This window comes from Canis lupus, chromosome 5 (assembly GCF_003254725.2).
Source record: "Canis lupus dingo isolate Sandy chromosome 5, ASM325472v2, whole genome shotgun sequence".
Classification (NCBI taxonomy): Eukaryota; Metazoa; Chordata; class Mammalia; order Carnivora; family Canidae; genus Canis; species Canis lupus.
In genome coordinates this window covers 63182942-63206878 of record NC_064247.1, presented here as the reverse complement: position 1 = coordinate 63206878, position 23937 = coordinate 63182942, and the positions used below count along the sequence as shown (strand labels likewise).

Below are 23937 nucleotides of genomic sequence, written 5' to 3'. Positions count from 1 at the left end.
TCTGGGCTGCCTGACAACTCCTGCCAAGCACCCTGTATGTATCTGGTGCATCTCGTTCTGACCCCCACTTCAATGCTTCTCCCCCATCTGCAGGAGGCCCCAGGGCTGGCCAGGGAATGAACCGCGAGGGGGCTCCCGGGAAGAGTCCGGAGGAAATGTACATTCAACAGAAGGTCCGAGTGCTGCTCATGCTGAGGAAGATGGGGTCAAATGTGAGTGCTTTTGGGGTGCTGTGCGACAGGTCCCCCAGGGAGGGTGCCTGATGTGGGCAGAACAGAGAGCCACCTCCTGTAACACCCCTTCTCAGGGAAGGTGGGGTGCTGGGCTTGTGGTTTGGCTCTGTGGCCAATTCATGGCACTCGGAGCCCTGCCGGTCCAGTTCCGGGGGTCCTGGTGGGGCAGTCTTCCCATCTCTGTGCCAAGCTTGGGCCAGGCGGGCGTGAGCCCCTAAAGGTCCTGACCTTCCTTTCCTCCCGTCTCCTTGGGGGGTGTCCATGGGGCGCTGTGCAGGATGGGCACTGAGAGGGATGGGCTTCCTGGGCAGGCCTGTGCTTCTTCCTAGCCTTGTGCTGCCCTGGAACCCAGTCTCAGATCTGATCTGAGCGGCAAGGCCTGTGGGCCCCAGAAGCTAAGTTTCAGAGTGGGGGTGAGGGTGTTTGCTGTGGAACTGAGGGGTCAGAACTCAGGAACAGGGGCCCAGGGATTAGAGGAAATACCTTCAGGGAGCCGGAGCGTGCCACCCCCTCACCCACAGCTGTCTCCCCTTGCAGCTGACGGCCAATGAGGAGGAGTTCCTGCGTACCTACGCGGGGGTGGTCAACAGCCAGCTCAGCCAGCTACCCCAGCACTCCATCGACCAGGGTGAGTCCCGGCTAGGGCGCCCAGCCACACCCTTCCTTCCCAGAGAAGCTCAACTGTGGTTCCTGGGGCAGACAGGAGGGGTTGGGGCTTTCCCCAGGTGGGAGCCAAGAACCCCATCAGGTAATGGTGGGGTTCCCCCCTTTTTTAAGCCAGGGGGAGGTGAGAAATAGAGGCATCGGGTTGCCCCTGTGATTACAGAGGCTCTGGTTTTTGCCTTTCCTCAGTCTTTGGCTTGACCGCTGCCCACCCGTCACCCTGTGAAACCACCCTCGTGGGCTAGGACTTGTTCTGGGTGCCAACTATGCAGGTGCTTGTGTGTTCCTGGCTGTACCCAGATGGGAGGCGCCAATGGCTCTGAGTACCTGAGGTCTCTGCCTGAGAGTTATTTCCTCCCTGGGTGCCCTCATCCAATCATAATAATGGTAGTGGGTAACATTTGAGTTATTTATTGTCTAGCAGGCATCTGGTGAGTCCTGGACACTCAACATTTTGTTTAACTGTAGAGAGGTACTGGTGGTATTACTTGACTCAACAGGCAAGGAGGGCAGCCCTGATGGCCCAGGGGTTTGGTGCTGCCTTCAGCCCGGGGTATGATCCTGGAGACCTGGGATCGAGTCCCACATCGGGCTCCCTGCATGGAGCCTGCTTCTCCCTCTGCCTCTGTCTCTGCCTCTCTCTCTATCTCTCTCTCTGTCATGAATAAATACATAAAATCTTTAAAAAAAAAAAAAAAAAAGAACAGGCAAGGAAACGGATTCAGTAGTAGTAAGCGATCGCCCCAGTCTTACACCAGTCACCAGGGGGCTTGTGATGCAAACCTGCTGCCCAGCTCCAGAGTAGGACTAGTCATGGTCTGTCCTGGAGCAGCAGGAGATGGGGTACTTATGGGCTCTCCTATTCTGGAGGGCTTCCTCTGACCCTGGAGCCCACAATGTCCTGACCAGCCCTTCCAACTATTCCTTTCCTTTTATTTTATCTCCCAGTTGATATTATTGGCCATAAAATAATGTCAGATGTGAGCTGGCTCCCAGCAGCAGAGTGCCAAGGGGCATGTTGCTGATCCGTGGGGGCCCAGGAGGAGAGCAGGTGTAGCACTCGAGGCCACTTGTCTTGAAGCTGTCTTGCTGTCCGGGAGATCATAGGCCTCAGCTCTGGCACAGGGCCCAGGTTCCCTAGCTCTGACATCGGGTGTCACCTGGCCTGTGTATCTAACTCAGCAGAAACATACAGGGCGTCCCCATGGCGCCGGCAGCTCCCCGGGATAGCCACTCACCAAGTACAACCTGCCTGGGCTACACTCATGCTGCCAGCCTGTTCTGAACTGTCAGGGGTGGAGTCTGCCCCTCCCGGGGTTTTGTTTCTGAGAGAGATCCTTTCTTATCCACAGCTGATCCGGGTCTCTAGCACGGGTCCTCCATAGCCCTCCAGACTCCTGGCTCCTGAACCATATCTCCCTGAAACCCTCAAGCTGCTGGGTCCCTAGGACATTGCCTTTTCTCCCACCCTGATTTTCAGTCCCTGAGTTAACCAGAATTTGGGATGGATATAAGAATGCCTCTAGTAGGATGCTCTTAAAGGAAAAAATCATAATAAGTTGTAGAACTGTATGTCAGTGTAGAGACCAGTGCCCCCGCAACATACACACACACACACACACACACACACACACTCACTCACATGTGTATGTGTATATGGAAAAAAGCTGAAAGAATGTATACCAGGCTGTTAATAGGAAATTTTAATAGAGAGTAGAACTATATAAGGGACTTTAACTTTCCAAGTCATACGTTTTTATAAAACTCAATTTTTTAAATTTTTATTTATTTATTTATTTATTTATTTATTTATTTATTTATTTATTTAATTTTTATTTATTTATGATAGTCACAGAGAGAGAGAGAGAGAGAGAGAGAGGCAGAGACACAGGCAGAGGGAGAAGCAGGCTCCATGCACCAGGAGCCCGACGTGGGATTCGATCCCCGGTCTCCAGGATCGCGCCCTGGGCCAAAGGCAGGCGCCAAACCGCTGCGCCACCCAGGGATCCCTTTATTTTTATTTATTTATGATAGTCACAGAGAGAGAGAGAGAGAGGCAGAGACACAGGCAGAGGGAGAAGCAGGCTCCATGCACCAGGAGCCCGACGTGGGATTCGATCCCAGGTCTCCAGGATCGCGCCCTGGGCCAAAGACAGGCGCCAAACCGCTGCGCCACCCAGGGATCCCTAAAACTCAATTTTTTAACATTGCACATACATTTCTTTTGTAATAAGGGGAAGTTTTAAAAAGCATTAAGAGAACTTTCCATCTCACCTAGCTAATAGCAGTTGAGAACAAAAATGAACTCTGGGGTTAAGGTCACAATAACCTCACCTGGCCTCAAACTGCTTAATAGTCAGGAGTGACCTGTGGGCTTGTGAGTGTGAACCCAGAATTTGCACCCTCCTTGTTGTGGGGTGTCCATGGGACAGCCAGGCAGGCCTCAGATATGTCTCCCCAGGGAGCAGGCTTCTGGAGCTGCACCAGGACCCAGCTGGTGGCTGGGGTGGTTCTCTGCTGTTGGGGTACCCTGCCTATTGCGCTGGGTCCCCACGGTTACTCCTTTTTTCTTTTTCTTTTTTAAGATTTTATTTATTTATTCATGAGAGACATGAATTTTAGATTTTATTATTCATGAGAGAGAGAGAAAGAGGCAGAGACACAGGCAGAGGGAGAAGCAGGTTCCATGCAGGGAGCCTGATGTGGGACTCAATCCTGTAATTCCCAGGATCACACCCTGAGCCCAAGGCAGGTACTAAACCGCTGAGCCACTCAGGGATTCCCCCCACCACGGTTACTCCTGAGCTGAACCACACAGGAAGACACACTGGTGCACAAAGTCCTGAGGATTCCTGTAGGCTGAGTAGGAGATAAATGGACAACTATGCCTGGAAGAGCTTTACGAACATTGCATTATTTTTGTGTGCCTAAGGACCCTGCAGACAAATGCACAAATGCACAACAAAGCAGCGATCAGTACAGGCTTTCCCGTTGTGGGGGCACAACCCTGAGAGTGGAACCCCATGTTTCTGCCCAAACTGTGGGGCTAAATGAAATGGGTCTTGGCTAAAATTCTAGCCTGCCCACCTTATCTGTAGGTAGGGCCGACCTCAGCTGATGCCACAAGGATGCTGCTGTCAGGGGCCCAGGTACTGTCCCGGATCATTGCTTCCAGTGCATGGCATCTCAGCATAAAAGACCCCCTCGTTCCCAAGGCCTAGGAGCATTCAGGGTGATGATGGGCATGACAGTCTGGCAGAAATCTGGTGTGAGCACCTCCTGCCACAAGGTGGCACTGTGTCTCAGCAAATGCCCAGCACAGTCCTCTGCAAGACAGAGCAGACTCCTTGAGTTCCCCTCAGTGGGGGCCTAAGGCCACCCACCAACGGGATAGAGCTTGGCATTGATCTACCATTTTCATTCATTCATTCATTTAAAAGATTTTATTTATTTATTCATGAGAGACACAGAGAGAGAGAGAGGCAGAGACACAGGCAGAGGGAGAAGCAGGCTCCCTGCAGGGAGCCCGACATGGGACTGAATTCCGGGTCTCCAGGATCACGCCCTGGACTGAAAGTGGCGCTAAACCACTGAGCCACCTGGGCTGCCCAGTCTACCATTTTTAGATTTGCACATGCTTCTCCTCTGGGGCAGGAGGGGTCTGGTCCTAGGAGCACTGCTTGCCCTCCTTAGCCCCAAGGAGGAGTGTGGGCTGCGCATCCCTCACCCCACACCCAGGCCTCCTGCCCTCCTGGTCTTCCCTTGGTGAGCCATGAACGTGTGTGCAGTATCTGCTGGGTCTGGGCAGGTGCCAGAGACCATGCTGCATCGGCCTGTACCTCAGGGGCTCACTAACTGGTGCTGAGCCTTGGACCACCTGGCCTTTGCTGATCTGAGACTTCCAGGGATAGCCTCCTCTGGAAGCTTGCCTCCCCCTCCCTCTTCCTCTGTGACACAGTTTTCTCTGTCTCTCCATCTCCCCTAGCCTCATCTCCTGCCCCCTCTGCTTGCTGTCCGAGTGCTCCTTTTCCTGAAGCATGCTGGGGCTTTCCACAGTCTGCCCTGGGGGTCTCACAGGCTCTGGTTGATGCCCTCCAAATATACACCCCCGTCCCAGACCTCTCCTGACCCCCCAGAACTTTATTTTTTAATTTTTAAAAAATATTTTATTTATTTATTTATTCATGATAGACACACAGAGAGAGAGAGAGGCAGAGCCACAGGCAGAGGGAGAAGCAGGCTCCATGCAGGGAGCCTGATGTGGGACTCGATCCTGGGACTCCAGCATCACACCCTGGGCCAAAGGCAGGCGTTAAACCGCTGAGCCACTCAGGGTCCTCCCCCGCCCAGAACTTTACAGGCAACTCCTTCCTGACCATCTTGCCACAGACAACTCACACTCAGATCCAGATTCCTGCTCTACCCCCTCGAATCTGTTCTTACACCTGTATTCTCAGTGACAAATGTATCACCAAATACCCAGTGCCCTGGGGACTCATTTTTGAAGACTCGAGTGTCTAGTAAGTTACCAAGTCTTTGTGATTCTTCTGCCTTAATGCTCCTCAAATCTGCTCTGTCTTCTCCATCTTGGTTTTAATCCTCATTTTGTTCAGAGCCCATGTTTATTTTTGTCTTGATCACTGCAAACAGCTCCTGGCATCCTGACTTCTCACCTTGCCCCTCCAGTGCACTTCCGCCCCTACCTCAGCAGGTCTTTCAGTGGCTCCTTATTGCCCTGCAGTTGAAATCCAGCCCCCCAGTGTGATGAGCAAGACCCCCTGACATAGTGACCTCATGCACCATAGCAAATGGCTTTCAGCTCCTGTCTCGGGCTGCCCTTTGTATTTCTGCATTGACCTCTGGGCTGCCAGGAGCTCAGCCCTGACCCCCAGCCTTCCCCTGCCTCTTGCAGGCTGGGCCAGGCCCTTCTGGGATTACCATCACACACATGCACCCCAGCTGTGCTTCTCCCCATCCTGTCTCCTGGTCCATCTCTTGAGCAACCCTGAGCTCCTTGAGCTTGGGACTGTGGCTTCCCTCCGTTTGTATTTCTGGGCCTGTCCCCCACGAGGCCCAGGGCATGCTTGGGCCAGTGAATGGGCCAGGGTGTGTGTCTGAGAGCCCACCATCCCCCAGAAAGGCAAGAGTGTGGAGCCGATTCTCTGAGCACTATCTCCTGCTCCCCTTGGGGATGGCCAAGCAGACCTGATAGCCAGGCAGGACTGACTCTGAGCCAAGGGAGATCAATACCTCTCTGGTAAGGTCGCCTTGCTGAGAAAGCCCAGCTGGAAGCATACGGGTTGAGAGCTGTAGCTTACAAAAAGCAGGCTTAACAGAATGCTGAGTTCATTCCTTTCTTATCGCTGGTGCTACTCTCTCGAGAACATATATTGATCATTTTTCATTGTTATAAAATAATGCATAGTCATTGTGGAAAGCAGGGAAAGGGAGAAGCAGCAGAAAAGCTGAAAGGATTGGATCTGACCACACAGCTGCAAGCATGAGTACCTCCTGCTCAAGTTCCCATCAGCCTTTTAAAAATAGGCTTGTATTTACGTCATAAATTTTGGACTGTACAGTATAGACATTTTAATATCCACTTTAACATCTACACTTATGATAATTTTATAGTATTTTTTTAAAGATTTTATTTATTTGAGATAGAACGAGAGAGAGAGAGCTAGAGAAAGAGCATGAGTAGGGGGACGGGCAGAGGGCAAGGGAGAAGCAGGCTCTCTGCTGAGCAGGGAACCCAACACGGGGCTTGATCCCAGGACCCTGGGATCATGACCTGAGCCCAAGGCAGATCCTTAATGACTGGGCCACTCAGGCACCCAATTTTATAGTATTTTGAAACAAGTTTCAAGAAAACATTTTCGTGATCACATAACATGCCGCCCCATGGCTTTTGCCGTAAGTCATTGACCAATCGTTACCTGTTGGACATTTCTTTCTCATTTTTGCTATTAATTACAATACCAGCAAACATTTATTGAGTTCCTCCTGTGTGCCGGCTTGCTTGTCAGGAAGCACACAAAGGTTACCCCAGGGAGTCACCACAACAGTGCTGTGAGGCACGGGCTGTCAGGGCCCTACCGGGGCCCTGCCGTAGGGAGAAGACCTGCCTGGAGAGGGTTGCTGGTGCTCGGGCCACAGAGCCGTCAGGGTGGGCACTGGACGTGGCAAGCATCAATTATATCCTTGCATGTAAATCTTCCTCTTCATCATTTATTTTAAGATGAATTCTAGGAGTGGCTTTCAGATCATGTGCGTTTTTAAGCAAGACTGCGTTTTATCTGAGGAATAGGGGTGATTCGGGCAATTAATGTCTTTTAAAGGTACAGAGAACACTTGAGAGTTTCTCACTGCCTTTTTATTCTGGGCCCTTCTCCTGAAGTTTCTCTGAGTGCTTCCAGTCTCTTCCTGCCTCAGCATCACCCAGGAAATGGGGTGCCCAGCAAGTGTCCATCCTGGGCTCCCACTGGCACTGTTCAAAGCCTCCCTGTGAGAAGTTGCCTGGAGGACTCTCGTCCTCGTGTATCCCCTTGGACAGGGTCTTGTCCAGGTGTTCTGGGGCCCTGGTCTAGACACAGGCCATTTTGTTAAGGAAACTCTGTCCTTTCTCCACTGAGGGGCCTCCGAGGACATCCCCTGATCTGTTGCCCCTCTTTTTGGCTCTGGGAACCACAGTGCTGGTGTGGTGGCTGCTCAAGCCGTTCCAGCCTCCTTCTGATCACGCTCTTTCCCCGAGAAACTTTCCAGGGAAGGTCCCCAGCCTGGAGCCAGCTGGGCTGTCCCAGGGTTCTTCTGGCATTCCCCCTTGGAAGCCAAGACTGCTGCTCAGGGTATGCTGCCAGAGAGCCTAAAATAGGTCATTTGGTCTCAGGGTTACTCTGGGAACCTTGTTAAAATAGTTGTGGTCACAGGCAAACCAACAGGGAGCCAGTGACTGCGAGGAGGGCCCACCACCACATGGGCTTCACGGTTGACCAAGTGAGTGCCCTTCTCTGCTTGCTCCCTCTACATAGCCCTCTCAGTGTCCCCAGGTGCTGGCACGATGGGCCCCATTCTCCAGCCAGACTTCCTCCTGGAGTCCTCTCTCACTCTCTCTAGCTTCTACTCTTTCACTTCCTCCATGCAGCCCTCTCTGACACCCTCTGGGGTCAGCCCATGCCCCTCCTCTCTCTCTGGAGCTCCCTGTGACCTTTCCTAAGCGTAGCTGCTGCCACATTGTCTGGAGCCCTTTGGGACCCAGAACCGTGCAGTGTTCCCAGTCACACATTCAGCCCTTAGTCCGGCTTCTGGCATAGAGCTGGTTTACTTAGTCCTTGTGCAGACCAGGCCTCTGGGAGGTGAGTCCTGTAAGAGCATGGGCTGTCTGCTGGGGGTTCTGCTCCTTTCTTCCCCCAGGTGGGACTCCACGGCTTCTCCCAGAGGCTCCTGATGGTGACAGACCCTGGATTGAAATGGCAGTCAGGGCCTAGGAGAATTCCAGGCAATGGGATGGGAGGCTAATTATTTTCTTAAATATTTATTTATTTGTTTATTTATTTATAAAGATTTTACTTATTTATTTATTCATGAGAGACAGAGAGAGAGAGAGAGGCAGAGACATAGGCAGAGGGAGAAGCAGGCTCCATGCAGGAAGCCCCATGTGGGACTCGATCCCAGATCCCAGAATCATGCCCTAAGCCGAAGGCAGATGCTCAATCGCTGAGCTACCCAGGTGTCCCAAATATTTTATTCATTTATTTATGAGACATAGAGAGAGAGAGGCAGAGACACAGGCAGAGGGAGAGGCAGGCTCCATGCAGAAAGCCCAATGAGGGACTCGATCCCGGGACCCCGGGATCATGTCCTGAACCTTAGGCAGGTGCTCAACCACTGAGCCACCCCAGGCGTCAACTTTTTATTTTTAACTTTAGTCAACACTTACATGAGAATTACCTGTCACCTAGTAATAATAAAACTGAACAGAAAAGATCACATATACATTGAATCAAACTGAAAAATGAATCAGAAGGATTGTGTATGTGATACACAGAAAAAGTAAAAAAGCATCCCAAGATAGGGTAAAGGATGTGCTGAAACACAGGGCCCATTGCCCTGTCCAGCCTCTGGTCCTGGCCTGGGAGGGGCTGCTTTGACCTTTCTGCAGTCTAATGGGTTCTCTTATGTAGAACCAGAACAAGGGCCTCTGAGGCTTCAAAGCACCCCCTGCAACTCTGCATTAATTTCCCAATGCCCCACAAAAAGGCAGACCTCTGTCTTGGAGCAGAGCATCAATCCAGGATCGATGGGCCAATTTCACCCACTTTAGCCCATCAATCCATGTGCTGAGTGTGGTGCCAGTTGACACCCCCCACCCTCAAGCTGCCAGTCTAGCAGGGTAGACAGACACAAGAATGAATGCACACAGATTACAGTGTGCCTAGTTCTGAGGAAAGGGAAGCCCAACCCGAAAGCCAGAAAAGGTGCTAGTGGCTGAGCCTTGATGGATATGTGGGAATGTGTGTGTGTGGGGGGGTGGCCTCTGGAGCCTGCCCAGCGTGAGTATTGGGTGTCTTCGTGTCCCCCTAAGAGATTGGTATGGTGGCTTTCCAGTGGGTGGTCAGTGGCTCTGGACAGAGTTTATCCTGAAGACAGCCAGGGTCACCACGGATCTGAAGGGGGAGGGATGGCCAGGTCAGATCGTCATCCATTTAGGGTGAGCCCTGGGGAGAGATCACGACAGAGGGTAAGGCAGGGAGATAGCTGGAGGGTCATGGTGACCCCTACATGTGAGGGGATACAGATATTCTTCAGAGGCAGGACATTTGGGACCAAGAACCTACAGGCAGGGTGAACAGCTGGGTGGGGGTGTGTTTGAGCCCTAGGGCCCAGTGTGAGAGGCCCCTGGTCTGGAGAGGCAGGAAGGGGAGCTCTAAGTGGGAGGGGCCTGGGGATGTCTAGCAGGGGCGGGAGCTGGGTCAGAGCTCAGGTGCCAGGTGGGAACAGGTGCAGGAGTATGGGCCAGGGGCAGGTGTGGGGTCAAGGGAGATCACAGCAGGCAGAGAGGGGAGGACGGAGCCTCATGAGCACAGCACCAAGGATGGCAGGGGACGCACTGCAGCTCTGAAAGGAGGGAGGGACAGCAAGGTCCCTGGGCTTGTAATTAAAGGGTCAGTGGCAACTTTCCTAAAACAGTTTCTGTGGAGCCCTGGCTGGAAGCCAGATTGCCGCAGGACTGGGATCAGTGAGGACGTGGAAGAGGAGGACAGAGGTCTCTTTCAGAATCTTGGTGGAGAGGGGACATCAGCTCGGGGGTGGGGGTGGGGGTCAGGGTACACTCTGGAGCACTGAGTTCTCGGAGTACGGGCCCCAGGCTACCACCCCTGAATCACCGAGGGTAGTTGTTAAAAATGCAGGTTCCTGGGCCCTACCCCAGCCCTGCTGAATCAGAATGCCTGCCAGGTGAGCCTGGGAATTGGCATTTGAAATAAACTCCCAAGGCAATTCTGATGTCCACTGGAATTTGAGAATATACCAGGGCTTTCGGTGAAGACCTGATCGTTCCTTTTTTTTTCTTTTTTTAACATTGTATTTATTTGACAGCACAAGCAGGTGGAGCAAAGGGAGAGGGAGAAGCAGGCTCCCTGTTGAGCAGGGAGCCCCATGTGGGCCTTGATCCCAGGACCCTGAGATCGTGACCTGAGCCAAAGCCAGATACCTAACTGACTGAGCCACCCAGGCACCCCAAGACCTGGTCATTCCTGACCCCTCCTCCCCGATTCTTTCCCTTCTGCATACAGCCAAGCTCAATGGTCTAGGAGAGCTTACATTTTGGGTGGGGGGAACCGATGGATTTGAAGAAACCAAGTACCTCACCTGGGAAGACAACCCCAGAGGTAGGGGGCGTGTGTGTGTCAGGCTCAGCAGGACAGTGGGAGGGTGGGACATCATGAGTGAGTTTGAGGGAGCTTGTCTGGGATGAGAGCAGAGCAGGTGTACTAGAACTCTGAGTTGTGACCACACAAGTAGTGGCTTTTGATGCTTTCTGCTGCAGATGTCATCCCGGCCGGTCAGATGGGTGGGATAGGTGTGATTTGTCGTGTTTCACAGATGGGAAAATGGGAAGTAGGGCAGCCCCGGTGGCCCAGAGGTTTAGCGCCGCCTTCGGCCCAGGGTGTGATCCTGGAGACCCGGGATCGAGTCCCTCGTCAGGATCCCTGCGTGGAGCCTGCTTCTCCCTCTGCCTGTGCCTGTGTCTCTGCTCCTCTCTCTGTGTCGCTCATGAATAAGTCAATTAAAAAAAATTAAAAAAAAAAAAAGGAAAATGGAAGTAGATGTGCGGGCACATTGCCCAGGTGGGCAGGATCAGACCCAGGCCTAGGTCCTGGGGTGCCAGGGTCCACCGAAGGACCCGAAGTCCAGGGAAGCCTTGCTGGCTGGTCAGGAGGCCCAGTGCCTCTGCTAGGAGCCCGTCCCCTATCTGGTGCCATGTGCTCACCTTCCGACAGCCCGAGTGCCTGGTGATGTGGTTGTCAGCCTGGAGCCCAGTAGGCACCACTGAGCCTGGAACCTGGTTTGGCTGCTGAGACTTTGGTGGATCTGTGACCACTGTCCCCATGGCAACCAGTGTCATGCCGTCTCTAGGTAAAAGCCATCCCCTGGGAACTTGAGGCATCAGCGCTGAGATGTATAGAACCCCTGGGCTTCTAGGCCGTGGCTGCTAAAAACAGCACGTGCCACCCAGTGGGTTTGTCTGGGAGGAGGCCTAGTCCAGGGTGGTGCTGGAGCTTCATCCCCATGGAAACTTTCCCCTTTGGAGGAGAGTCTGGGACCTGTTTTTCCAGGAGCCTTGCTGCCTGGCTCATCTCCCCAGAGCTAGTCGCCAAGCCACTGCAGTTTCGGGTAGCTAGGTAGCAGACCCTAGTTAGTATTGACAACAAGCTCATGGGGCTCAGGAGGACGTACCGCCACTGAGAATCCTAGGTCAGGAAAGGGGCAGACATGGGAAGTGGGAGTTGTCCTGGACGCTTTGGAGCATGTGGTCATGTTTCCTCTCTTGCCTGTCACCCGTGTGCATGGAGGATAGCTGGAGCTCAGCAGGTCAGATGCCCTGGACTGTTTGGAAGCTCTTAGCTGAAATGAGCTTCCTGTGTCATTTCTCGCTTCCAGCAGCCATGGGAATTTGACGCCTCTGAGGTGTCGGGGTTCCATTTCTGAGTTTTTCAGTCCCTCCTTGTTCACTCTCACGAGGAAGGTGTTAGGCCCCTTAGGAGGTCAGAAGCATCTGACTCTGGAGTGGTCCTGGAAGCTCTGGCCAGAGAGGGGTGCAGGGGTTTCAGAGAGCCTTGCTGTCTTCAAAGCCCCCTTCTTTCTATGGCTGTGGGAGGCAGGGCTTGCAAGAGCTCATGGCTCCTAGGTGGGTGATGTGGACCTGCCCACCAGTGACTGATGCTGTTCCTGGGAGGCTCCCTTTATTCCAGTGACATCTGTGCAGGGCTGTATCCTGGACCGTGGGGCCCTGGGCCACCTTTGGGAGCCAGTCCAGGCTTTTCATACCATGTGTCAATTTCTAGGCAGGGTCTGCCCTAAGAGCTGTTTTCCCTCCCTGTCCACCTTTGAGTGCTGATTTTAAGGTGGGCTTTGCAGGATCCAGAGCTGGAAGAGCTCTTGGGGTCAGTTTATCCCCCTGCAGCCAGGTGCTTTGGAGGAATGCAGGCAGGAACCGGGCATCCCGGCTGCCTAGGAGGCCTTGTCCCTTCCTTCCCCTGTGCCTGTCTTCTCTCTGGGCAGGGTCCCTCCTGGAGAGGGAGTGTGGTGTCCATGGTGTCCAAGGCAGTCCTCCTCTGCCCCAAGGCTGGAGCTCCAGGGTCTGTGGCTTTCCAATACCAAACTCCATCTTTCCTGGAAAAGCATGAGCTGCTCCCCTAGGATTTCTCCCACCAGGGTTGTGCAGCAAGCTGTATGCATATACCGTCTCCACATCAGCCTCAGTGCTGCAGCTCCCTCCATGCTCCTCTTTCCTGTCCTTTGTCATCCATAATCACTGAGCCAACTAGAAACATATGGCAGAGAGGAGCGTCTTCTGGCAATCCAGGAAACATACTGAGGTGTTTATGCATTGATGAAAAGACCTTGGAAAGCCTTTATGTTAGAGCCTCAAATACCAAGAGGGATTCTTTGAATGCTGGGTGTTGTCTGTGTGCCCCTGGAGCATTCTCCACACCATGCTTCCCCCTGCATCCTGTAGGGAACCGGGCTTCTTGATGGCCGTGTGCTGGTCCTGGTGTGTGGAGCCTGTTCTGGGCTTTCGATTCTGCTGGTGTGAATTCATCCTGAGCTTGCAAACAGACCAGTGAGCCCATTGTCTGTCTCCCGCCCCCGGTGAGGGGCCAGCTTCTCTTTTCTAAGCTCCTGCATAGTTGTCATTTTTCTCTGCCCAGTCACTTGACTGGACTCTGTTAAAGAGGCAGAGCTGGCATTGGGCGTGGGACGAGTGCCCTGCCCTGGTTCAGAGAGCTGTGTTTCACCAGCACCTTGGCCCTGTTCCCATAGCAGGTGAATCATGGGACTAGGGAGACAGCTGGTAGAGGCCGGAGGCCAGGGCAGGGAGTTGGGCTCGGGAGTCCTCCCAGGCTGGTGTTTTGGGTTCCATGTTGCATTCTCTGCAACTATCCCATAGCTGTTTCGGTGATGTTTTTGAAATCCTAGGTCTTAGTTCCATTCTGAGAGGAGCAGATGGATGGGTCTAGTCTCTGCCGGTAAGTCTGAGCCGCCACAGTGCTCTGGGTGACTGGAGAAGGTCAGTTACTGCCTTTTCCCGAAAAGAAGTGGTAGTGGTGAAGGCATGGACTTCACGGTCTAGGTCTGGGTCCTCCCCGTGTCTCGAGTTGCTTCGACTCTCTGAGCTTCAGGCTCCTCATCTATAAAATAAGGATTCATCCTGGGTCCCAGGAACTCTCCGAGGTGCTGTGAATGTGTGAATGATCAAAATAAAGTCCCTGATGGCAGGGAATGTGCTTTCCAATGAGGAACCAAAAATCACTTCAATATATCTGACTCTGTAGGTCATGCTGAGGGTACTGAAGCAGGCTACAGCTCCCTGAGGGACTGCCACAGGACACTGTTTTGGAAGCTGTGGTCAGGGAGGGCCTGGGGAGCTGATTTTGCCCAGACGCTGGCATGAAGTGCAAGAGCTGTAACATGAACTTGGGGAAGAGCATTGAGGTAAAGGAAATAGCAAGTGCAAAGGTCCTGAGGTACAAGTTACATGTGCCTGAAGGGCAGAGAGCCCAGGAGGCCCATATGGACAGAGAGCCCAGAGAAGGATATGTATAAAAAGAGGTGAGGAGGAAGCCAGAGGCCAGAACATGTTGGGTCTTACAGGCCAGGTGTGGAATTTGGAGCTTACTTTGAGTGCGACAAGAAAGTTTACTTAAGAAGCCTTTGGAGAGGTCAGCCCCAGTGGCTTAGCGGTTTAGTGCCGCTGTCAGCCCGGAGTGTGATCCTGGAGACCCAGGATCAAGTCCCACATCGGGCTCCCCGCATGGAGCCTGCTTCTCCCTCTGCCTGTGTCTCTGCCTCTCTCTCTCTGTGGGTCTCTCATGAATAAATAAAATCTAAGAAAGAAAGAGAGAAAGAGAGAGAAGAGAAGAGAAGAGAAGAGAAGAGAAGAGAAGAGAAGAGAAGAGAAGAGAAGAGAAGAGAAGAAACCTTTGGAGAGTTTTGAGCCTCTCAAGGAGTGGCAGGATCTGACTTATGTTTTTATGAACTTCCTTCAGATTGCTGTGTGGAGAATGGACAATCAGGGGAGTGGGGAGATCCAGGAAAAGAGGTACAGGAAGCTAGTGAGGGATAGTGATAGCCTGGACCGGGTGGTGGTAGGGGAAATAGTGATGTATTCAGGATATAGTTTAAAAGTAGAGCCAGGGGTACCTGGGTGGCTCAGTCGGTTGAGTATGACTCTTGATTTCAGCTCAGGTTGTCATCTCGGGGTTGTGAGATCGAGCCCCACATCAGGCTCTGCCCTGAGCGTGGAGTCTGCTTAAGATTCTCTTTCCTTCTCCCTTTGCCTCTCCTCAATCCCCAAGCCCTGCTTGCGTGCAAGAGTTCTCTCTCTTTCTCTCTCTCCCTTTTTCTCTCTTAAATAACTAAATAAATGGAGCCAATATGAGGCACCCACTGGCTCATTTGGTAGAACATGCAACTCTTATTTAGGGTTGTGAGTTTGAGCCCCACATTGGGTATAGAGATTACTAATACAAAACAAAACCACTAAAAAATAATAAAGGTGCCTGAGTGGCTCAGTCGGTTGGGTGTCTGACTCTTGATTTTGGCTTAGGTTGTGATCTTGGGGTTGTGGTCTCTGGGTTGTGAGATAGAGCCCTGCATGGGCTCCACACTGAGTAGAGGGCCTGATTGGGGTTCTCTCTCTCCCTCTGCCCCACCTTTCAGATAAATAAAATATTTAAATCTTTTTTTTTATTTTTTTAAAATTTATTTATGATATAGTCACAGAGAGAGAGAGAGAGAGAGGCAGAGACACAGGCAGAGGGAGAAGCAGGCTCCATGCACCGGGAGCCCGACGTGGGATTCGATCCCGGGTCTCCAGGACTGCGACCTGGGCCAAAGGCAGGCGCCAAACCACTGCGCCACCCAGGGATCCCCCCTTTCAGATAAATAAAATCTTTGAAAAAATAACAAAAGTAGAGCCAGTAAGATCTGCTGATGTGCTGTACACAGAGTGGATGGGGCAGGGGTTGGAAGATGGAATCAGGAAGTCCCCTCTCAGGGTTTTTGAGCAACCAGAGGAACGGCATTGCCATTGCTGAGGTGGGGAAGGCTGAGGGTGGAGTGGGCTTGGGAGCCACACCTTTTGGCATTCCACCAGCAATGTATGAGGGCTCCAACTTCTCCACCTCCTCCCTAACTCCTGTCATTGTCACTTTTTGATTCCAGCCATCCCAGTGGGTGTGAAGTGGTGCCTCATTGTAGCTTTGATTTGCATTTCCATAGTGACTAATGATGTTGAGCATCTTTTCATGTGCTTGTTGACCGTTCTTATATCTTCTTTGGAGAAATCTCTTTTCAAGTTCTTTGCCCATTTTAAAAATGGGGCTGACTTTTTATTATTATCAAATTGTATTATTTATATATTCCAGGTATATGACTCACAAATATTTTCTCCCATCCTATTGGTTGCTTTTCCATTTTTTTAAATAAAATGATTGTATTTATTTATTTGAGAGAGAGAGAGAGAGCATAAGAGGGGAGAAGGTTAGAGGGAGAAACAGACTCCCCCCTGAGCAGGGAGCCCAACACAGGCTAGATCCTGATCCCCAGGCTCCAGAATCATGACTGAAGCTGAAGGCAGTTGCTTAACTGACTGGGCCACCAAGGTGTCTTTTTTTTTTTTTAATACTAAGTCTTCTCATTGTATTTTAATTTTTGAAACTTTTCTCTTTTTTATTTTTTATTTTTTTTTAAAGATTTTATTTATTTATTCATGAGAGACACACAGAGAGAGACAGAGACACAGGCAGAGGGAGAAGCAGGCTCCTCAAAGGGAGGCAATGTAGAACTCGATCCCAGGACCCTGGGATCACACCCTGAACTGAAGGCAGATACTCACCACTGAGCCACCCAGGTCTCCTGCTTTTCTCTTTTTTTCTTTTAAGATCTTATTTATTTATTCATGAGAGAGAGAGAGGCAGAGACATAGGCAAAGGGAAGAGCAGTCTCCCTACAGGGAGCCTGGTGTGGGATTTGATCCCCAGACCATGGGATCACGCCCTGAGCCAAAGGCAGACACTCAGCTGCTGAGCCATTTAGGCATCCCATGCTGGGGCTCGAACTCACGACCCTGAGATCAAGAGTCACATGCTTGGGATGCCTGGGTGGCTCAGCAGTTGAGCGTCTGCCTTTGGCCCAGGGCGTGATCCCGGGATCTGGGGTCAAGTCCCGCATCAAGCTCCCTGCATGGAGCCTGCTTCTCCCTCTGCCTATGTCTCTGCCTCTCTCATAAATAATTTTTTTAAAAAAAATCTAAATTAAAAAAAAAAAAAAAGCATCACATGCTCCTCCAACTGAGCCATCCAGGTGTCCCCTGCCTTTTTACTTTTTTGGTAGTATCCTTTGAAACATAAATGCTTTTAAGTTTGAGAAAGCCCAGTTTATCGATTTTTTTCCTTTATTGCTTATGCCTAGGGTGTCATATATGAGAAATCATTTCCTAACCCAAGGTCATGAAGATTTACTCCTGTGTTTTCTTTTTTTTTAGATTTTTATCTATTTATTGAGACACAGAGAGAGGCAGAGACACAGGCAGAGGGAGAAGCAGGCACCACGCAGAGAGCCCGATGTGGGACTCGATCCTGGGTCTCCAGGATCAGGCCCCGGGCTGCAGGCGGTGCCAAACCACTGCGCCACCGGGGCTGCCCCCTGTGTTTTCTTCTAAGAGTTTTATAATCTTAGCACTTATATATATGTACGTCGTTGATGCATTTTGAGTTAATTTCTGTATATGGTACAAGGTAAATTTCTTATGAATTTTAGGAACAATTTGTCAATTTCTGTGAAATTGACAGAAAGGCAGCTGTGATTTTGATAGGAGTTGTGTTGAATTTCTTTCTATGATGTTTTTGAACAGTGATGCTTTGTACTTTTCCAAGTACAAAGTCTATACTCCATTTGTTAAATTTATTCCTAAGTATTTTATTATTTTTGATGCTATTGTAAATGAGATTGTTTTAATTCCATTTTCAGATTATTCATTGCTAATGTATAGAAATACAAATGGTGTTTGTATATTAAGCTTGTATCCTGCAACTTTGTTAGTTCTAATGGTTTTTTAGTGGCTTCCTTAGGATTCTCTATATGCAAGATCCATGTCACCTACAAATACAATTTTACTTCTTATCCTTTCCAATTTAGATGCTTTTTATTTCTTTTTCTTGCTTAATTGTCCTGGATTGAACATTCAACACAATGTTGAATAGACATGGCAGGAGTGTACATCCTTCTTCCTAATCTTGAAGGCAGAGAGTTTCCAGTCTTTCACCACTGAGTATGATAACAGATGTGAGTTTTTAGTAAATGCTTTTTATCAGATTGAGGAAGCTCCCTTCTATTACTAGCTTGTTCAATGTGTTTCCATGAAGGGGTGTTGAATTTTGTCAGGATGTGTTTTCTGTGCCTGTTCAGACAATGTATGGTTCTTGTCCTTTTTCTATTGATAGTCTGTGTTACAGTAGCTGATTTTCAGGTGTTAAAACACCCTTGCATTTCTGGGATAAATCTCACTTGTTGAGAGTATGCAATCCTATTTGTATATTGCCATATTGTTCACTAGTACTTTGTTGAGTATTTTTGCATATCACAGATATTATGAATATCTATATTCGTAAGAGATATTGGCATGTGTTCTCTTTTCTCGTGATGCCTTCGGTTTTGGCCATCTTTGTCTTTTGGTGTGTCAGAGAGTGTTGAGCAGGAGAGCCTGGTCACCTCCTCCCGCCCAGTGCTCATCTACATCAGGTGGGAAGGGATGAATGGAAGTTCTGAACCTGAGCCCAGACAGTGTCAGCAGAGGTAACAATGAGATGGACGCAGCCTCATCTGTGTATTGGTGTAGGAAAGCTAGCTGACAGCCTAGAGACAGTGAGCTGGGCCTTCCTGTTCTGAGCCTGGTGATTGCACCCAAGGGAGTTACAACATACTGGACTTTAAAGGAGAAGGAGGGACCATGAGCACCAACCTGAACCACCCTCCACCCCCTGCCCCAGCTCTAAAGCTCTAGGAGCTCAATTACAACAGCTAACTGAGCAGCAATCTCTCTCTCTCTCTCTCTCTCTCTCTCTCACACACACACACACACACACACACACACACACACACACACACACACACCGTGAGGTTGCTGGCCCAAGTTTCATGGAGAAGAGGAGAGAGAAAAGCAACATCCTTGCCTGGAGGCCTGCATGGTTCCTGGCCAGGCCCTGGTGGAATGATGAGTACAGGCCAGCCGATGGAACAGAGGGGGCTCCGGTAGGGCCCGTCCCCTCTTGGTGAGGCCTGGAAACCAGCAAGCCCTATAGGAACAGAACCAGGCCCAACATGGGCAGCAGCTCTGTGGGCCCTTCCCACCCTCAGCTCCAGCAGCAGAGTGGGAGGCTCTAAAAATGAAAGCTGCCGGTTTCCCCACGCCCGCCAGGGACGGGAGACCAGCTGGCACTGTGGCACCAGTGGGACTCTGGCAAATCTGCTTAAGGTGTCCTGCTTAATAAGAGTCATCAGAGTCCCTGTGTGACCTCAAGGAGGTCCCCTCAGAGCGTAGCCCCGGCACACACACCAGGCAGGTGGCAGTGCTGGCCGTCTTCAGCCCTGGGTCCGGGCTGTCCCTCTGCAGATTCGCTCTTCCGTCTGAGGGCAGCCAATGCTATGTTTGTGCCCGCAGCTCAGTACAGAGGCCTAAGGTCCCCAAGAGAAAGCCCATGAGACGGGCAAGGGAAGAAGCAGGTGGGCCACCATGGCTCATTGCTGACCACTCCACCACCCAGTCCCTGCCAGCCCCTCCTGCTTAGTGAGCTGGGCAGGCGGCGCCTGAGAAGAGCCAGCATCTGGTAGGGAACCAGCTCAGCTGCCATGCAGGGTATGATGTCATCTTGGATTCCGTGGTTGCTAGGAAAATTCTGCCTGCAGTGATATTTCATGGTCCTAGGACTGAGGCGAGAACAGAATGTTCCCAAGAAGACAGGGAAGGATCTGTGGGGCTTTCCAAGCAAAGGAGCCCCCACCCCAAGAAATCAGATAATTTGAGCCTCTGTCTGGAAGCTTACTCCCCCTTTCAGGAATAGAAGTTATGCTGGTTGCAGCAGAACCCCATCAAGGCAGGTTGGGGTACGAGTGGCAGAGTTGGTTCCCTTGGCAGCACTTTGGTGTACTGGTGACCGGAGTGTGGGCACATCTCTATGATGCCACCACCTTGTGAGTGAGCCCTTCTCCTGCAGCACCTGCAGCTGGTGCCTCCTCCAGTCCATGTGTGGTGGGACAGTTAGGACGAGGGGGGAGACTTCTCTGTGGTGTGGAGGAAGGCTGCCAACACCATGCCTAGGGCCCTTCCTGGACTCGGGGTCCCACGCCAAAAGCTCTGCCTTGCACCATCCACACTGGCTCCCTCTTCTGTGGCCTTCCCTGTGTCTGCTCTTCCCATCCTTTCCTTCTGGAGAAAATCCCTTGGGCAGTACAGGAGAGAAGTATGTCAGAAAGGCCACTGGCCGCTGAGCATTGTTCAGGGCATGACCAAGAGCCATCCTTTAGAAAAAGGGGACGAGCACCTGGCTGGCTCAGTCCGCAGAGTGTGGGACTCTTGATCTCAGGGTTGTAAGTTTGAGCCCCACATTGGGTGTAGGGATTACTTAAAGATTTTTTAAAAAATTCTTATAAACAAATGCTATTAAAAAAGGAGAAAGCAGTAGGCCTCAGGGAAGACCAGGGCCCAGAGGGTTGGGCGGGACCTGTTGGCAGCTCACTTGCCCTGCAGCCTCTTCTTGTGGGAGCAGCTTTGGGCAGCTCCAGCAGGTCAGTATTTTGAGCTCTTTCCCTCCTCCCTCTTGCCTTTTCTGGCTGCATGTCAGAGCCTGTCTTATGGAAAACAAGACAAAGGAAGTGATTTCATGAGTGCCTGGACCAGAATCTCAAATCCATGATTAAAAATAACAATAATAAAAATTCTGGCCATTATCTATCTCTGTAGGAGCCAGGCTGACTGCAGGCTGGAAATGGGCCTGGCTATGCTCCTTCGAGCAGGTGCTGGCTTCAGGCAAAGAGGGAATGGCTATTAGAAGCCCTAATGAGCAAGAACCTCCAAAGGGACACGAGTCTTGAGAAGAAAGAGGGAGGTTCCCAGCACCCCTGGCTTTGGTGACCTTGGAGTAAGGGATGTGAGCAGAGCCCTGCTCTAGGACCAGAAGCCCTGGGTTCTTGTCACTCAGACCTGTCAGTGGCATAGCCTTGAGCAAGCCTCAAGCCTCACCCCTGCACTCCCCCTGCCACCCTATGGCAGGGTTGCTGGCGTGTGCCCTGGCCAGGCTGTAGGGAAGGCCCAGAGAGGAGATGGGCTGCCCTTGGAAGCACTGTGTACTGGGGAGGCACCACAGTGCAGTGGACGAGCATGATGGACCAGTGTATTGGGGACCCTGGCCACCTTGTATTGTCCCGACTGCAGCCCGACACCAGAGGCCCAGCCAACGGTTCTTTCCCCTGATCTGCAGGTGCAGAGGATGTGGTGATGGCATTTTCCAGGTCGGAGACGGAGGACCGGAGGCAGTAGCTGTGAACCCTTTGGAACACCCTGGAAGCTGGCAAGGGCCAAGAGATCTGTGTGGAACTCGGCCAGCTGAGTGGCAGCAGATCACCTTCCCGATTCCCCCTGCCCCGACACCCCACCCACCCCACCCCACAGTCACTCAGCAGGGCTGGCATCGAGGGAGTCACCGGTGATGCAGTTACAATTGGCTTAAAGGGACGGACTCATGATTGGCAGAAAGAAACCCCTTTATTTTTAAATCTTGACCAACAGAAACCTTTTATTTTTATTTCTTTTCTTTTCCTTTTTCCTTTTTCCTTTTTTTTTTTTTTTAATTTGCGCCTCGGTAGATGGCTTCCCAGGAAGCTCTCCGAGATCTGGTGCTTTATTTAGGTCACTTTTTAGGAATGTGAAGAGGCCCGATTGGCTGCTTAAACTGGAAAAGGATTCTGATTGGCCAGCTAGTGGGAAACTTTTTTTTTTTTTTCTGTGATTGGCTGCAGGTGTTCTGCTGGTAGCACCAGCTTCTCTCTTTTGAATGCTGAAAACAGGGTTTGGGACATTGGTTGTTATATTTGACTTGAAAAGAAAAAAAAAAAAAAGAAAGAAACCAAGTGCGCTTTGCAATATTTATTACACAAAGAGCTTGCTACTTTCACATGTTTGTGTTTGCATTTGATTGGCTTCTGAGATGTGTGTTCGGTTTCTCATTGGCTCCTCTATGACTCCCGTTGCCATGGGCTCCCCCCCACCTTAGGGGGCTCAGTCCACCTGCAATGTGCATTTGTTTTAGTGACCACACCTGGCTCCACTGGCAAGGGGACCCTTCAAGACCCCGTGCATGGTCTACAGCTGGAAAACAGAGCCCCCAAGGAGGTTTGTGCTGTCCTGGACCAGCCGGGCAGAGCTTAGAGGTGATCATTAGGCAGGATTTATGTGCATCAGTTCCATGAGTTGGCCAGCAGCCAGCTCCCCATCGGGGGAATGGAAGTGCTGGAGCGCCGGCAGGGCCTCTCTGGCCTGCCCCTGCTGAGCAGAGGAGCAGTGCACTGGGCGGCTCTGGCTCTCCAGCCATTCACCCCATCTCTGCTTCCTGAAGCCTCATCCAGGGCTCCCTGGGTAAAGGGCGGGAGCTGCTCCCAGCCGGGAGACCCCACAGTGGAGCAGAGGTCTCTGCCTGGGAACCTAGAACCCTCACAGAGGCCCCAGCTTGGCTCACAAGGCCCTAGAGGCCTTTGGCTCTAAATACCCAGCCCCGACCTCTGCCAGCCAGGCTCTCAAGGCACCTGCTGCTGGGCTGTAGGCCCTGGCCAGCACTCCGGGTTCTCTCAGAGCCCAGACCCGTGCCCCTCACTGCACTGCCTTCAGAAGGGTCTCTCTCATGTCAGCCTGCAGTGGACAGAGTCGTCGTTTATTTACGAAGTGCCAACTGGGACCTTCGCTGAGCAGGTCCCATCAGGCTGGCCCTCAACCCAGTCCCCAGAAACACACTGCAGAGCAGCCGTATGTAAAGGGCTGGAAGAGAACCCCAGGTCTTCTCACCTGCCCCCCCTTCTGCCCTTGGGGATAGCCCCCCCTCCTCCCTGTTATCTTTCACCAGAGTGGACCCTGGGTGGGGAGTGGAGGAAGATGCCGGCCTCAGGAGGACGGGGAGCCTCCACCCTCCTCCTGAGATAGTAAATGCCCCAGGTGCCCAGAGCCAGGAGAAGATTCTTGAGCCAAATTTCCCCCTTCTCAGGGCTGGGGCGGTCATGGATCACTGGAGCTGCCCTGGAACTGTGTGGGCGGTTCATGCTGTCCTCTGAGCATTGCCTGGGCCTTGCACCAGAAGGTCACAGTTTAGATGGCCATGACCTCCACACATGGGCCCCCAGCCCTGCTTAGCTGACCTGCTCAGGTTAACCTGCAAAGACCGTTGATCCCCAAGGAACAAGGACTGTGGGGACTCCAGCAGGGGCCTGAAGAGCGTTGTCTTCTGGGAGAGGTGGTCCGTGTGTGCAGGCACACGTGCGCATGTGCCCCCACAGACACACTCACTCCTGGCTCTGTCCTGTAGCTCCAGCTGAGCCCCTGGGGAAAAAGCTTTTTCCAGCCCTTCTCCCCCAGGTTGTGACATCTGTCACCAGGCGCCGGTGCCGTGTTGCTGTTTGCCCTCTCTCTGTACCTGTAGCTCCCATAAAGGCTCCGAGTCCTGGCCTGTGGTGCGCGCTCTGCCCCAGTCCACCCTTGCCGAGGTCTCGGCCTCCCTCTCGGAACAGTGACGACCCCAATCTGTCTTGTCATTTGAGCAGAAGCAAAGGTGTTGCTGTGGCTCCATATTTGGACTAAAATTATATCATATGTTGGAGGGAAAAAAATTAACAATAAAGATTTTTACTAGTGTGGTGTGTGAGCTGAGTTCTCTCCCTCGGAGTTGTTGGGTGCACTCACTGATTTCCCCATGTCGCACAGGCTCTGCTACTGGGCCCTCTCTCCTCAAGAAAGCACCACTTTTGCTGGTTTAATTGCCTGCAACCTGGCTCGGAGCTTGGGCTTTGGAAGAATTCTGAGATCTTCCCAGCCTAGCCAATGGGTCCGTAGAAGGCTGAGCCTCCTTTTGGACCTGGAGATTCTAAATATCGTCCTAGATCAGACAGGTCAGTAGTCTTCAGAGGTGACCTCGCCCCTCCAGGCCCACCCGAGCAGACACTAAGCACCCCAAAAGGGGCTCCCCTCCACCCTAGGCACCCCAGCATCCTGTGCAACGGC

The 23937-nt window shown here is 51.7% G+C and overlaps 1 protein-coding gene and 1 long non-coding RNA gene across 6 annotated transcripts in view; one reads left to right on the top strand and one right to left on the bottom strand.

Moving 5' to 3' along the window:
* LOC112646872 (beta-catenin-interacting protein 1) overlaps positions 1–23937 on the top strand; it is a 155555-nt gene that overhangs the window by 28424 nt on the left and 103194 nt on the right. For 4 of the 5 annotated variants that reach the window (XM_025427232.3, XM_025427230.3, XM_025427233.3 and 1 more), the window contains exons 3-4: positions 94–212; positions 771–861. In XM_025427232.3, the coding sequence (XP_025283017.1) occupies positions 117–212; positions 771–861 (187 nt within the window). In that variant the 5' untranslated portion in view covers positions 94–116. Of the gene's footprint in view, positions 1–93; positions 213–770; positions 862–21154; positions 23582–23937 lie in introns of those variants that run through there. The other variant, XM_025427235.3, reaches the window with a different exon arrangement.
* Positions 17475–19650, bottom strand: LOC118354675 (uncharacterized). Its single transcript, XR_004815577.2, has 3 exons — positions 19234–19650; positions 18792–18973; positions 17475–17945 (listed from the first exon to the last, which is right to left on the bottom strand). It is a non-coding gene; the product is annotated as an uncharacterized LOC118354675 (long non-coding RNA).